At 43.7% G+C, this 16,562-nt stretch overlaps 1 protein-coding gene across 1 annotated transcript; it reads left to right on the top strand.

The window, feature by feature from the left end:
* The first annotated feature begins 8,026 nt into the window (after positions 1–8,026).
* Positions 8,027–13,205, top strand: LOC310963744 (dedicator of cytokinesis protein 11-like). The gene is made up of 6 exons (XM_083936662.1): positions 8,027–8,146; positions 8,629–8,775; positions 9,184–9,267; positions 9,618–9,729; positions 11,246–11,359; positions 13,099–13,205. The coding sequence occupies exons 1-5, from the start codon at positions 8,099–8,101 to the stop codon at positions 11,287–11,289; spliced, it is 435 nt and encodes a 144-aa protein (XP_083792788.1). The 5' UTR covers positions 8,027–8,098; the 3' UTR covers positions 11,290–11,359; positions 13,099–13,205.
* Positions 13,206–16,562: the final 3,357 nt, after the last annotated feature.

A 16,562-nucleotide genomic window follows, 5' to 3' on the forward strand; every position in this document is an offset into this window, starting at 1 on the left:
ATGTACATCAGAGATAACACGATGTTCTTTCATTAAATAAAGATAAAACAAGTAAATCGGTTCCTTTAAAAGTGAAGTCAGTGCTCTACATGATAGAAAGCACAGAATCAAATCATATTACACAGCACAAGAATAAATATGCATTCACAAACCTGCATGTCTGCACACTGAAACAAATGCAAAACAAATCCGAAGACTATAAATGAATGTATGCCGTGGCCTCCCTGCAGGACAGCATACACACATCATACAGCACAAAAACATATTAGGCCAAATCACTATAATATAACTGGAATTTCTCTGCCACTGCCAAATTTAACTTGAATTTTCTGGCTGCATTTAACTGCAATCATTTAGGACATATTGGTCTCTGACCAGCCGACCACTGTCATCTTGGAGGATGGCAGCATTGTCCCAGTCCACATGTGACTGCAGTCTGGGGGCCCTCTGCCTCCTCACACAGGCCACGCTGTGAAGGACAGCACAGGCCCTGCCTGGACTGAGCCCTGAGTGATGGAGGCATTGAAAGCGCTCCTTCAGGAGGCCAAAGATCATTTCTATCCGGCCCTTGTCCTGGCATGCAGTGGCGGATCAAGGTGGCCAGGGCCCCTTAGGCTGCTGTTTCTCCCCCCCCCCCCCCCCCCCCCCCCTTATTAATGTGACTCTTCCTCCGCTAGAACAGAAGAAGAGTCACATTCCCTTTCTGACATCTCTCCACTATACTATCTGGTAACAGTGAGTGACCAATCATTTGACAGCAAAAGTGACCTTCTGAACCGCCCACTCGATGGCAGCTGGTAAACGTGTCCCATATCTTTCCAATCAGAGACTTCATTTTTTTTTATGTTTCTAAGGGCCCCAATAGGAGGCAAGTTGTTTCATTTTCCCAGTGAGGTAAATTTAAAAAAATAAAAATAGTCTGGTCAATCTGCAGCCTGGGCCAGCCTGTGCAGTAACCCGCCTCTGCTGGCATGGGCAGGATCATATGCAAGATGTGCTCCCTGAGGGTCTGTATAAGGCTTCACCCTCTGTACCCCAGCAATATCCCAGAGACCCCACCTGTGAATCCAAACCATGTCCCCATCACAACTTAATACAGTGACATTCTTGACACACCTATGATATTGAAAGTGGTTATTAATAGAGTTTGTGTGGCTCAGCTTGTGATAGGTGCAGGTAGAGCTAGGCCTCTTTGAGTCGGACCATCTGAAATATTAAGACGTAGATCATTAAAGCACTCAATGCAGATCACGAGTAATGTGCAGTGTTATTAATAAAATCTGAGGCCATGGCTCTTAGCAGGAAACCGGTGGATTGCTTACTCCAGGTAGGGAATGAGTCCTTACCCCAAGTGAAGGAGTTAAAGTACCTCGGGATCATGTTCACGAGTGAGGGGACGATGGAGCGTGAGTTTGGCCGGAGAATCGGAGCAGAGAATCGGTGTTGCAGTCGCTCAACCGCACCGTTGTGACGAAAACAGAGCTGAGGAAGGCAAAGCTCTCGATCTACTGGTCAATCTTCGTTCCTACCCTCACCTGTGGTCATGAAAGTTGGGTCAGGACCCAAAGAACGAGGTCGCCGGTACAAGCAGCTGAAATGGGTTTTCTCAGGAGGGGGGCGGGAGTCTCCCTTAGAGATAGGGTGAGAAGTTCAGCCATCCGTGAGGAACTCGGAGTAGAGCCGCTGCTCCTTTGCGTTGAAAGGAGCCAGTTGAGGTGGTTCGGGCATCTAGTAAGGATGAACCCTGGGCGCCTCCCTAGGGAGGTGTTCCAGGCACGTCCAGCTGGGAGGAGGCCTCGGGGAAGACCCAGGACCAGGTGGAGAGATTATATCTCCACACTGGCCTGGGAACGCCTCGGGATCCCCCAGTTAGAGCTGGTTAATGTGGGCCGGGAAAGGGAAGTTTGGGGTCCCCTGCTAAAGCTGTTGCCCCCGCCACCCGACCCTGGATAAGCGGATGAAGATGAGATGAGATGAGATGATGTTTACCTGAACATTTATGCAGTGAAAGGAAGTCCTATTAACAAACCCCCCTCGTTGGCACCTGAGTTGTGTACCCTTACTGCATAGTATTTGTCAGGGAACTTGCCATTCTACAGGGTGTTCTTGTATATACCCTTGACTTGCTGCCATGACCATTATATTAACTATATATTAACTTTACGCACACCACCACACACGTGTAGCCTTTAATAAATGACACAGCAGAGTGGCATGGAGCATGAGCAGTCTGAGGGGGGGCTACATAATCAGAGTCAATCTTTGTTTCTGGAGATGTTAATCCACTATTTGGATTGTAATTGTGATATTTTATTTAGATGAGTGAGTGTGTATTTGTGCACTTCTTATGCACTCAGACGGTCTGCAATACTCGCCAAGCATCCTCTCTTTGTTTAACGACTGGTGCGGTCTTCCCTCCTTTTTTATTTCCTCTCTCACATAGGCCTCCATCTGGATATCTCGCCCCGACGGGAAGCTATACGTCTTTCGCAAATCTTTGAAAATTTTACACACCATTTGAAATAAAATACAATAATAATAAAATACATTGAGCACATGTTATTTGGGTTGCTCACGCAACCTTTAATTTTATTTTTTTATAGTTAGTATCATTATTTTGAATGATTATTTTGCAGAGTGAACCGGAGCACCCGGAGAAAACTCTTGCAATTAGAAGAAAGAATGAAGGAAAGTTTTAGGAAGAATAGGGAAAGTAAGAGGGTTTCTTGCAGTGGTTGTTAACTGGGTCGCCCAGAGTTAACCCATGCAATGAGAAGGAAGAATAGGGAAAGTAAGGAGGTTTATTGCAGTGGTTGTTAACTGGGTCGCCCAGGGTCAACTCATGCAATTAGAAGACAGAAGGAAGGAAAGTTATGGGAAGAAAAGGGGAATTTTCCTGCAGGGGTTGTAAACTGGGGCACCCAGAATAAACCCATGCAATTGGGGGAAGGAGCTCACAGCCTGTGCAGGATCATGTGCAACATTCCGGGCAGAGCACTAATGCGAGACCATGCCTGCGAGAGTCGCGGGTTGCTTGGAGGGAGCCCCTGAAGTCTTCTACGAAGAGCGCTATTCCGCCGGACCAAGACTAGTTTCTGCTGTCTCAGGTATTCCTGCTCGGTGGCCTGAGCTGCTTCATCTCTGAGCCTGCTGTTGAGCTCCTGAACGCTGAGCCGAAGAGTTCTGTATTCACTTATCAGGGCTCGGTTCTCTGCCCTCATCACTAAGGTCTTCTCCTCCAGAGTTTGCTGTTTTGACAACTTCTTCTCCACCTCTCGAAGTTCTTTTTGCAGAGTGTTTTTTTGCTCCGTTATAACTTTTTGCTCTCTCTTCATTGATTTACAATCGGCCTTCATCTCACTCAGATCTATGAGCCTGTCATTGGTAATCTGTATGTCGTTAGACAGTCGCAGATTCTGTAGCTTCAAGGTGTCTGTCTGTTCTACCAGCGTGTTGTACTTTAGCTCCCAGCCTTGTTCCAGTAGAAGCTTGTCGAGGGCTTCCGAATGGTTTTTATTCAGGACACTGTTTTCTTCCATCAGGATTTTCTCACCAGCTTCAAGGTGTGCGTGTTGCTCCCTGCAGTGGTTCATGGACATGATATGTTCGTTGAGAGCCTGGATTCGCTCTTTCAAGTTGTCTCTTTTGTCCTTCAGGGCGTTTGTGCGCTCCATTGTTTCCCTGCAGGCGTCAAACGCGCTTTTCATATTGTCCAATTCTGTGTTGAGTCCTGAGAGTTCCTGCTCCAGGACGTCATTTTTGAGTTGCATCTCGACATTTGCGGCTTCCATTGCCCTCTTCATGTCCCACAGTACTTCTTCTTTCTCGATCTTTTTGCAGAGCTCCCGCGCCTCATGTCGCAAAACGCCGTTCTTGTGTCTGATGGCCTCATTCTCGGCTTTCGCGGCATGGTAAGGTTCTTCCGAGGGTTTGACATGCTCAAGTCCCTCCTTGAGCTGCAGGATGAAATTTTGAATGTCATTATTTTGCTGCTGCATCGCCTCTGTGTCCTGCTTCATTGCTTCACACTTTTCGTGTTCGTCCTGCAGGCGAAGAATTTCCTTCGTGAGCTCCACTTTCTCCTGTTTGGCAATTTCATAAGTTTCCATGAGCTCATCATGGCTGCGGGTGTTCTCCTTGAGTTTCTGAATTGATCTTTGAAAAGCCTGACACTGAATACCGAGTGCTCGATTTGTTGCCAAAGTTTCAAGGTACAGTGCGTCAACAGTGCTGCGATTTTGGATCTTGTCTCTGAGCACCTTCACTTGTCTTTTCAGGGAGACACAGTTTTCTCTCGCAGCTTTTTCCTCCGCCTTCACTGTGATGAATTCTGCCTCCACGTCTCCCCAGCGGTTAAACTGTCTCTGGTGCTTGTAGATTTCGCGGTCCAGGGTCTTAAGCTGTTGGGTGATGGCCTGAAGGCTCAAATTCGTTTCACGGTCGTTGCAACCCCTATCTGCCTGTTCCGGGTGGTACTCCATAATTTCGTCGTCTGAGGAGTCCAGAGAAGTGTTGTAGTCGAAACCCTCGATGATACAGTCAGAACTCATGTTTTGCTGTTGTTGTGGCAGGTTTCAGATCAAGGCAGCAGTGAAAATCCTGGTGAAAATACAAAGTGGAGGTGTTTCTTTGTAGACTGGAGGCAGGTGTCAAAGGTGTGTGTGTGTCACCCGGAATGGTGGAATGAGATTAAAGCCACACTGCCCCTCTTTTGTGACATCAGATTCCTTTGATGATGATGTCACATTCTTAAATAGAATCCTTCAGTGACAGCTGTTGCCTTGGTAACGATTGAATTGGAAAATGCTTAAAATAAAAATGACAATCTGCTGCATTGAGTATAAAAGTTTTTGATAATTTCAAAACTGTTGCTCTTAATGCATTTTGGTAAAGAGGAGGTGGATTTGTTTTGAAATCAGTCTATGAAAAGAATGGGAAATGACAATAAAATGTTAACAACACAGCAATCCTCAAACTAACTGTCTGAAGTTTCTTGATTTTACTTTAATTTTATTCCTTTTTGTTGAATCCTGCGGGCAACAGAAAGAACAGGAAAAACCCCAACATGAATCCCACTATCCCTCCTGACAACCCACGTCAGACACAGTCACAACAACCAACCAAGTAACCAAATAACATGTAACATGAGTAGAAAGGTAAAGAAAATTTTTAAAAAAGGAAAAAAAGACGATGTGGTGGCAAAAAATAAACTAAAATTGCCCGTAGGTGTGAATGGTTGTCTGTCTCTGTTTGTCTCTATGTGCCCTGTGATAGACTGGCGTCCTGTCCAGGGTGTACCCCGCCTTACGCCCGATGTCAGCTGGGATCGGCTCCAGCACCCCCGCGACCCCGACCCCGGGATAAGCGGTTGAAGATGAATGAATGAATGAAAGAAAGAGAATAACAGTTTCTTGATTTTGACGACTGCACCGACGATAGTGATGTCCAGTTCGGTTTACTTTATTAATCCCCGTAGGCAGATTTGTTGTGCAGTAGCAGGAGAGGGCGCCACACAAACATTAATGACAGGACACACAGAAGACGCGTTCAATTCAATTTCAATTTAACTTTATTTAGGGTGCCAAATCATAACAAAGGTTATCTCAGGGTCACATGGGTACGTCAGGTGTTCACTGAGCAGGATTTAAAACAGATAGGATATGACAAAGTGATGATAAAAGGGACAATAAATAGATTTAAAAAGCATTTTCAACAAATAGATCAATAAAAACAAGTCACAGGACAGACCTCAAAGTGCATGAGGAATTATTTAAAAGGAAAACAGCAGCAGGGACAAAGCTGTTCCTAAAGCGTGTGGTCCTAGATCTGGGGACTATGAATCTCCATCCAGATGGATCCCCATGTGAATGTAACACACAGTTTTTTCTACATTCATTCATTCATCTTCAACCGCTTGTCCCTGTTGGGGTCGTGGGGTGCTGGAGCCGATCCCAGCTGACATCGGGCGTGAGGTGGGGTCCACCCTGGACAGGACGCCAGTCTATCACAGGACACATAGAGACAAACAGAGACAGACAACCATTCACACTTAAGGGAAATTTAAGAGTCACCAATGAACCGAACACAGGCATGTCTTTGGACTGTGGGAGGAAACCGGAGAACCCGGAGAAAACCCACGCAGACACGGGGAGCAGACATGCAGACTCCACACAGATGTTTGTCTGGCCAAGAGCCCAGACGGATTTTATTTTGTTATAGTTTTTAAGTCTTGTAGTCACTATTTCTGCAGAAGAAAGAGACAGAGTTCCAATAAATCTTCAAACACATATGGTGAGTGGTCATTATCCCATGGCACCGGTGTTATAACACTAGACCCTCACCATACACCGATCATGTTGTTCTGCTCTGAGATTGAAATATAAATCCGTTAAAAGTTTTACACACTGGGGAAAAATCCCCCTGAACACAAACGATTTACTAGTTAGCATTTTGCATGACAAACTTGTCAAACTTGTTCAATTCAATTCAAGGAGAATGGCCAGACCGGTTGGAGCTGATATAAATTCCATTCAATTCAATATTATTTATAGTGCCACATCCTAACAAAAGTTATCTCAGGACACTTTACAGAGTAGGTAAAGACCACACTCTATGACTTATTTATGATTTTCAGAGACCCAACAATTCCCCCGTAGAGTACGGTGGCAACAAAAACCTTCACTATAACAGACAGGAACGTCAGACAGACCCAACTCTGTGGAGGACGGACATCTGTCTGCACCGGTTGGGGAGGAAAAAAAGGAGAGAGAAAGAGATAGAAAGAGAAAGACAGACACTAGAGACAGAGTCAGACACACTTCCAGTAACTATAATAATATCTATAGTAATGTGAATATGACTTATATGTTATGGCAGTTAATACAGCAGAATAGTAGAAACAAGCACAGCTAAGGTGATAGATCATAATAGCAGCAGGAAGCGTCATGCAGGACCACGGCAGCAGGCACCACCACCATCAGCAGAGACCTGCGAGACGACAAAGCACAAACAGTGCAGTGTTCAATTGTCCTGCTGATTAAAGTAATATCTCTCCTGTATTGTCTGGAAAGCTACAGCTTTTCTCACCCATCAGTCTTTTGGCTTGTCCCCTTCAGTGCTAGTAGGACATTTAGGACATTTCCCCTTTGTGGGTCTAATAAAGGAATATCTAATAATGAAACTTTCTTAAGAGCGTAAGTGAAGAACAATCCAGCCGTAATCCACCAGGTGAGATTTCATAGTTGAGACTAGTTTACCTTGAATCTGGGGGGAGATGATAACCAGAAGAAGAAGAAGGTAGAGGGCAGAGGTAAATTCTACACATGGTCTTTCAGGCATGCACATTTTTAAACCACTTGTGAAACAGGAAGACAATTAACAGTACAATCCAATCAATCAGCTATATTTACCCCCCACCCCATGCCCCAAAGAGCATCATTGTTACCTCACTGTATATTGAGTTGGCTGGACCACTGTAGACCTGGAGGGTGGGTGACTCTGGATATGGGTTAATTGATGGAGCCCCTCTTTACACAATGCCATTTCTTTTCCTCGACTGGCACCAGGGGGGTTCTGAAGGGCTTTGCACATTTAAAACACTGCAAACTTGGGTTGCTGCAGCCTGATTCTTCACAACTAGCCTCTAAAACCTGTTCAAAAAGCTGAATTATCTCCTTAGAATTAGGACAGAGTCGAGTTTGAAAGTTTTTCAATATTAATATGGGTTTGGTATCTGAGTTTCAGTGCCCAGACCAGAACAATGCATAAACAATCCCAAGTCAGGAAACTCCACCCTCAAGAAGTGTGCTCTGGCTTCCTGCATCAGTCCAGTTGTAGTACCTACATTGAACAGCAGGTGGCATACTTGCATATAAAACAGCTCATCATGTCCTCAGAACAGAAGGGAAATGTCTGTCCTTAAGCATGTAGCAGCTTGCACTGAACTGTTCTCTTTGTTAGGCTCATATTTCCCCCCGTCATCACCACTGTGTTTTCCTGGGAAGCTTGTTAGCATATTGGGAGATACCCATAGTGTAGTGGTCTAACTGCAGTCCTCTTTTATCCCTTCCTGTAGTACTCCTGGTTCTTCTTTGAAACCATGGCCAAATCCATGGCCCAGTATCTGCAAGAGGGCAACCGCATAAAGGTTGGTATTGAGTGATTTCTTTGATTTAGCAGCTCATCATCACGCTTTTCCATATGTGTGGGTTTAACAATATGAGTGTTTGTGACACGACCCAAAGTCACAAATGTCTACATCTGGCATGAATCTCACACACACATTTATACCATGTGGTGTTGCAAAATATCACCACATATAAAAATAAACCTCCCACACACTCAAAGACAGGACAGGTGACTCATAGTGAATCATTTAGCTGTGTGCAGATGCTATATCCTGATGTCATGGGTCTGTATTGCCAGACGTTCAACAGTAAGCAAAGTGATGGCTGTCGCTGAATGCTTCTGTTGAGAAGAAGTTACACTGCAATCTGTTCAGAGAAGATGTGTATCCCCAACTTTACCTCTAAATGTGTCGCCTGTCTTTGTGATGCTTCCAGCTGTTTGACATTTGAACTTGTTCATGGCTTCAACTCAAGCGATTTGTCCTCCTGACCATCTCATTAGATGCCCCGGGCCCAGCGCTTCCCCGACAGTTTCCACCAGGCGCTCCAGTCGCTGGTGTTGTCCATCATGCCACACATCACCATCCGCCACATGGAAATCCTAGAGGAAGCTCGCTGCATCAACCTGAGCCTGGCCACCTTCATCAAGGTGTGAACGCCACATGCAAAAACATGAAACCTACCTAATTTGACTCATTAAAGGCTGTCTGATGGGGACTCACTCACAAACATGTATCTGATGTGTTAAATGAAGGCCAGTCATGGTGAGAATCACTCAGTTTAGTGTTTCAAAGAGTCAGAGATGCTTTTTCTTCAGGACGTCCTCCCTGAGACTGTAGGACATCTGAGTTTCTGAGCGTCAAGTTGTACAAGTCTAAGTGACTTGAGCTTCTCTTCCTGCCTTTAGTACACACTTGTTATTTTGAACTCCCCTGCAGAACACAACAGCTTTGTTTTAAAGTGTTTATCTCACTCTCAAAAAAGCGTTTGCTTTGACTGTTCTCACACCTATTGCTCCACCTCAGCAGCACATGTGCTAACCCTCTTCTCCCCTCAGAGATGCCTGACCGTCATGAACAGGGGCTTTGCCTTCGGCCTGGTCAACCACTACATGTGTCATTTTGGTCTTAAGGATCCTAAGGTACGTGCTCTGACTCTGTGAGCTAGCACACAGCAAGTGCTACTTCAAGGTCCAAGTAACAACAGTAAAGTAAAAGTTGTTTCTTTGAACTTGTAGTGTATTTCATGTGTAAAGAACAGACAAACGTGCTGTTTCTCCTGCCCTGCCGCTCTGTCTCTATCACCAGCACATTTGACTAACAAATGAAACCAACACAGACAGTCAGCAGGCTTTGTTTGAGTAGCCTTATCTGCAGCCTCAAGGATTATATTTGAATGAAGAAGAGAAGTATCTTTATGTACTGAGGCGGTTAATATTAATTTGCATATGCACCCACAGGTTCCACACTCATGCATCTGTGTTTGTCACAGGTACTGGCTGAAATGAAATTTGATTTCCTGATGACAGTGTGTAACCACGAACACTTCATTCCTCTTAACCTTCCCATGGCTTTTGGGCGCACCAAGCTGCAGAGGGTACAAGGTGAGAGTCAGATATCATATCCTGCCTTCCACTGAATGCATTACACTTCCCCGCACACATGTAACCACTGACTAGCTCTCACATGACCCCCACCCCTCACCCACCTCGTTCTGACCCGCATCCACCACACTGATCCCCTGTATTAACCTGCCTGATTGTTTGGCCCATGCACACACACTCAGCAGGTGGCAAGTTACTGTGATCTTTACCTGCTTAACAAGTTCATCCAACACTTGTAGACATCACGTTTTACACAAGCACAAGTGAAAAACAGACTGTGTGCTGTGGAAATGCTGCATGGATTGTTTTACAGTTTCACCCCCAATTTCTTTATTTTTACTCCCCCCCTCTCTGTTTTTTGTGTTTTGCTTGTGGTCAGATTTTATTCCGTATGCGACGGAGCTTTTTGGCCCTGTAGGTAGGTGATGCTCACTGCACCATACCGTACATCCACGCCACCATGTTTGCTGCCGTATGCAAACGACCTGCACCTCCTTGCTCTGACCTGCACTAACCTGTCATCCTGTCAGCTCCCCCTTTTCTCATAGGACACCCATTCACTCCCACTCACTCAGCACAATGCTATAGCTAGCCTGATGCTTTCATGCACCTGAGCCTGTTTGTTGTGGAGGAGAGGAGCTTGGCTGTTGTGGAAATCAACTGAGCTTCTTTACTTGATACTTGCACAGCACCAGACAGAGACATCTTTCCCAAAGCTGTGGTTATCTCTGCTTCTCTTCCTCTCTCAGTGCGCCTGTCTGTCTCTGTCATTAGAGAAGATAATTGCAGATGGGCGCTCAGTTCCCACAGCGCATTGCCTGTTTTGATATTAACACCACATTATTGTGAAACTGTAGCATCATAGTTTGTGTTGAAACAGACAACTTCCTATTTTCAGTGGCACGTCTCTGAGTCCTGGTATATTGCTTTCTTCTGAATTTATAGAATGGAAATGTACAACAATACATTCCCTTACGTAGACACTGAGTCAGAAACCATCCTCATTTCTGCCTTTTCGGGGTGGAAACATTAATGTTGGAATGACTGTGTTACATGGTTTTGTTGATATTCTGTTCTGTAGGTATTTCAAAGTGTTTCACATAAAACATTAAAAGCACTGGGAGAAATAACACATAAAATATTTAAAACAGTTCAACCTATTTGAATCCGAGCCTCATTGTTGCATGCAAAAAAGTCATGTTTGATGTGATGAAAGTTTGACCCAGGTCACCATCTGAATATGTGATAAGCTGCGGTTTAACGGTGTGTTCAGCCCCTAAAAGATACCATCATCTGTTATGCAAACAAGCCAGTGCTTGGAGAGCAGGAACTATTATTATTATTATCAGCAGCTTGATCGGTGTGTTAAGGACAGGCAACAGTAACCTACAGTAGTCTTCTCTCTTTACAGGTGTGCTCATTCTACCCCTGTAACCTCATGTAATGTCGCTCATCAATATTAAACATGTTGGACAGTTATTATTAAAAAAGCTCATACAGTCATTTCATATTTCAGAACCAGCAGGCCAGGATCTGTTTGCTGTACCTGCCACTTTTTGAGCTGCTCTACCAGAACTTGAAGCAGCTGTCTGCCCAGCCGCACACCTCCAGCCCCGGGCTTGGCCTCAATGTGAGTCACCTCTGAACCCTGGATGTCCACAGTCGGGTCACACAGTGCTCTGTTACTGCTTTCCAATGGAAACTGTGGTAACTCTTTCTATGAAGACCACAGCAAAAGTGTGCTATGAAGGCCTTCGTAGTTACTTATAATGCATTCATATTGCTAAATGACCACTCATCATTAACACACAGTGTCCTTACTGATGAACTACAGTGTAACAACAGTCATGAAACATTATAGATGTGACTTCTATTGATTTATAAATGTACGTGTCTCATGGATGCTCTTGACTAGTTTTAAACTAGAGGTTTATAATAAATGATGCCTACACACACTCAGCTATACACGCCTCATCAATCAGATGTAGTAAGCATGGACGGATTATGAGACAATGGGTACTGTCGACATAGGAACAAGACACCCAAGTTAAAATACTCTACTTTTGGTCGTTTTGTAGTAATTTGGGGTAATTTCTATGAGGTCATTTCGATTCACATCTAAATTACAAATAGATGTAATTTTACATCTATTTGTAATAATTTTGCACGTGTGTGTAGCCATTTTGCATCCCCATCGTCATTTTTGGTCATTTTGTGTAGAATCAGGGTCATTTAGCATCAGAGAAGTTCAGATACACAGAGGGAGAGTGACTTCATTCTCTGCTCAAGACGCCATCACTCCACTATATCTTCACATAGAAAACATTTGTCTGCTGCTATATTTATGCTCTGAATGTTGTGTATAGCAACTTTTAACCTCTGCCATTGCTTCCCCGTTGCTCTTTTGGATTCAAATGTGATGACTCCACAGTATATTTTCTTATAACAAATAATGTTCTAAAAAACCACAACATCTGCGTATTGCTTTGGAAATGTGTCACATAGTCCTCTCAGTGTAAAGTGTCTGCTGTCTCTGAACACAGGGCCAACATAACAAGCCCTTCACTGCTCCTGCTGTTTAACTGTGGCACATTAATGCATTCATCTTCATTTAACACATGCAAGAGACTTCCATTGATTTCATGTTGAAGGTCTTGATCTGGACCTCCTGGACTGAGAGACACCACATGTTGATAGGTTTATTCTGGAAACACACAGGCCTCATGTGAACATGATCTTATTCATGTTCCCTGATCTGATGCCAGAGCTGAGTGTGCGTCCGCTGCCTTGTCCTGCACCCAGATGTTAAATATGGACGGATTGAATTGGATTATTCATTTATTCAGAACTTTTTAAGCTGCTGGTCATTTGAAACACAGTCTAAAGGTTAACAGTTGCTTTCACAGATGTAACTTTATGTCACTTCTTGGCCACAACTTGGTTCTCTAAAGTTTACTCGTTACATAAACTAACGTGCAGATGTCATGATGTAAACAATTTCACTACTGGATACTCAACAAACCTAAGTTTAATTTAAAATGAGTAGTTCAGCAATCATTTCATACATGTGTCGACCATGTGTCAGGATCCCAGTCCTGCCAGGCCTGCCCTTCTCCCTTTTGTGCCTGTGTTTGTCTTCCTCTGTCTGTTGTTCCCTGCATGTGTCTTCCCTCTCTGTGTTTGTCTGTCTGGAGCTGGAAGGCGTGGTTCTGCCCTGCTGCTGCTGATTCCACTAATCACCTCCTGCCAGACAGTTTCCTCATTTTCTTTGTACCGTGTCTCGTTGGTTGGCTCCCGTTTCTAATGCTTGCATTCCCCCTCCATGTTTGTTTATTGTTACTAATCGTTCTTTGTTACTTTTTTGTGTAGTTTCCAGAGATCCTGTTCCCTTGTCTGCATCCCCGACTGTTCGTCTGCCACCCGTTCGTGTCTACCCTTGACCATCTCGTCGTCTTTTGTTTTGTACCCTATCCCTGGACCCTACACCGTTTCCCCCATGTTACTGGACACTGTTGTTTTCTTCTGTTCATTAAATGTTTGTTTACAACCATACTCTGTTCCCGTGTCTGCATTTGGGTCCCGTTCCTCTGTGTTATTCCTGTACCGTTCATGACACCATGTGTGGACATGAGAATCTTTAGAAATCTTTTAATGGACTTTCTCTCTCGCCGGAATAGTTGAATCTATAGTGACGTCCTCAACTATACTCTAAGTTCTCTAACATGTATCTCCTGTGTATCCAGCGCCTGACATGCCTTATTCCTCCATGCCATGGAGCTTCCATTGTTATCCAAAAATGATTAAAACACAGCAGTGAGACACATCATGGCACTGGGTGACATGTGCCTTCTGTACCTTCATTAGTTATGTATTTTCGTAAATATTGCTGCACTAAATGTGTTTTCATTCTCAACTGAAAATAGTCCCCCACAAATAAACTTTTACCTCTTTAAAAAATGACTGAGCCTTTAAAAAAAATAATAAAAAGAAACTATGTATATATGACCTGTTTCTAAAGATGTATCTCTTCTGTAGGAACCTGGAGCAGATGAGAAAACAGAGAGGAAAAATACCTTATTGTTATATCATAAATCTTAATACAGTTTTCACAGTCAGTGATGATCTATAACCACAGTCAGTAAATGATCTATAACCACACAGTCAGTGATGATCTATAACCACAGTCAGTAATGATCTATAACCACAGTCAGTAAATGATCTATAACCACAGTCAGTAAATGATCTATAACCACACAGTCAGTGATGATCTATAACCACAGTCAGTGATGATCTATAACCACAGTCAGTAAATGATCTATAACCACACAGTCAGTAAATGATCTATAACCACAGTCAGTAATGATCTATAACCACAGTCAGTAAATGATCTATAACCACAGTCAGTCATGATCTATAACCACAGTCAGTCATGATCTATAACCACAGTCAGTGATGATCTATAACCACAGTCAGTGATGATCTATAACCACAGTAGGTCATGATCTATAACCACAGTCAGTCATGATCTATAACCACAGTCAGTGATGATCTATAACCACAGTCAGTGATGATCTATAACCACAGTCAGTGATGATCTATAACCACAGTCAGTGATGATCTATAACCACACAGTGAGGATCTATAACCACACAGTCAGTGATGATCTATAACCACACAGTCAGTGATGATCTATAACCACAGTCAGTGATGATCTATAACCACAGTCAGTGATGATCTATAACCACAGTTATTGATGATTTATAACCACAGTCAGTGATGATCTATAACCACACAGTGATGATCTATAACCACACAGTGATGATCTATAACCACAGTCAGTGATGATCTATAACCACAGTCAGTGATGATCTATAACCACACAGTGATGATCTATAACCACAGTCAGTGATGATCTATAACCACAGTCAGTGATGATCTATAACCACCGTCAGTGATGATCTATAACCACAGTCAGTGATGATCTATAACCACACAGTGATGATATATAACCACAGTGATGATCTAAAACCATGATAAAATGCACAGTAGAGCCTTCATTCCCCATATTAAGGATGTGAAATACCTGCCCCTTGTGTTATTCTTGGTTAGAGTTCACACAGAAACTTGGCTGTTACACAAACAGACGTTAAGGACTGACTGATTGTGAGCCATGCACCCCCATCTGGGATGTTCAGTTGATTTAGCTCCATCAGTCCTCTAAAATCTACAGGGACTGTTTATTCAGGTTTGACCACACCTTTAATGAATGTTGGATAAAAAAACATGCTTCACAGCGTTTGACTGTCTTTGTGTCCACAGACACTCTCACGGCCTACTGGAACAAAGTCAGCCCTCAAGACATCATGAACTTCCTCAGTTTGCTCGAGTGAGTAGACAGAAACTGTTCTTCACCACATTATGTTGTAAAAGGTCAAAGCATGTGCTTGTTTATCATGTGTGATTCTGTTGATGTCAACAGTCTTATGTTGCAGTTGTGTTTTTTCCCCTCCAACAGTATTTCACCAGCTTCTGTTTGATGCAACTGACCCGACACTGAATGTGAAATAAACTATCGGGAAATAAATCATTTCAAAATATATACACACACACACAGACACACACACACACAGACACACACAGACAGACAAACACACACACACACACACACACACACACACACACACACACACACACACACACACACACACGATCTTTCTGGTTCAGCTCCGTTACACTGGAAAAAGGAACATTAGCCGGTAAAGCTCAAAAACCAAACACACTGTTGTCTTAACTGTCAAACCTGTTTCATCTGTCAAACATCGGAAATCTGAAAACAAGCTACATTTGGTTTAGAGGAGCTAGAGCGTAAGGAGCGCAATTAATCAGTGAATCATGACATCACCTATTGTTTGTGATGTGTGACGTTTTTATGAATGATCTGTCTTGTGACTTTATGTTATTTTGGAGATTACAAATCTGCAGGGTCTCTCTGTGTGGATTATTCAGGAGCCAGGAGATATGCATGTCCAGGCTGATGCAAAGAGGAAGACCTTCACACAAACACACCTGCAGGTGAAATAGAGTTGTTTTTTGAAGTAGGGGAAGAAAACAGAGGAAACATGTCATTGCTCTAACGGCCTGGCTTCTGTTCATACAGGCTAACGAACAATACTGTCAACACTCAACACACTTGGAAGTCATTCGTTATCTCAATACTTATGCACCATCGACCTTTACCCTTTTTGTGAGCACACACTCCTCTGAGTACACCAGATGCTTTCATAAGAAAGGTGGAGAATGTTAACAGGGTGTGTAAACAGTTTAAACACACACTGCCTGCTGAGTTTCTGTCTCTGCTCACACAGTAGCAGAAGGTCGTCCAACTTTCCATTAGCTCTCACTGGACTCTGTCAATACATATGGATCTGTTTTCACTCTCCTTTCATTTTCTTCCTCTCCTCATCCACTCTATTCCTCCCTTTACTCCTCATTCATCTCCTCTCCGTTACATCCTCTCACTTTGCTGCTTTGTTTGTCCAGATCATCATCGCTGTAAGCCAGCTGATCTCTGACGTGGCGCTGACGGGCAGTTCAGGCTTCCAGGACTCTCTCTCCATCATCAACAACTTTGCAAACAGCGACAAGGCCATGAAGGTACAGTAGAAGTCCCCGAGAGCAGAGCAGACACTCAGGGATGAAACCAATCACATGTCTGATCCATCCAGTGTGATTGAACCGGGAAAGCATCGAAAAGACACAATCAAGAAAATCCATTCATTGGTTTGTGAACATGAGATCTTTCCACACAAGCCTGTGCTGCTCTGTCCGAGCCA

The sequence above is a fragment of the Echiichthys vipera genome (genome assembly GCF_963691815.1).
Source record: "Echiichthys vipera genome assembly, chromosome: 22".
Lineage (NCBI taxonomy): Eukaryota > Metazoa > Chordata > Actinopteri > Perciformes > Trachinidae > Echiichthys > Echiichthys vipera.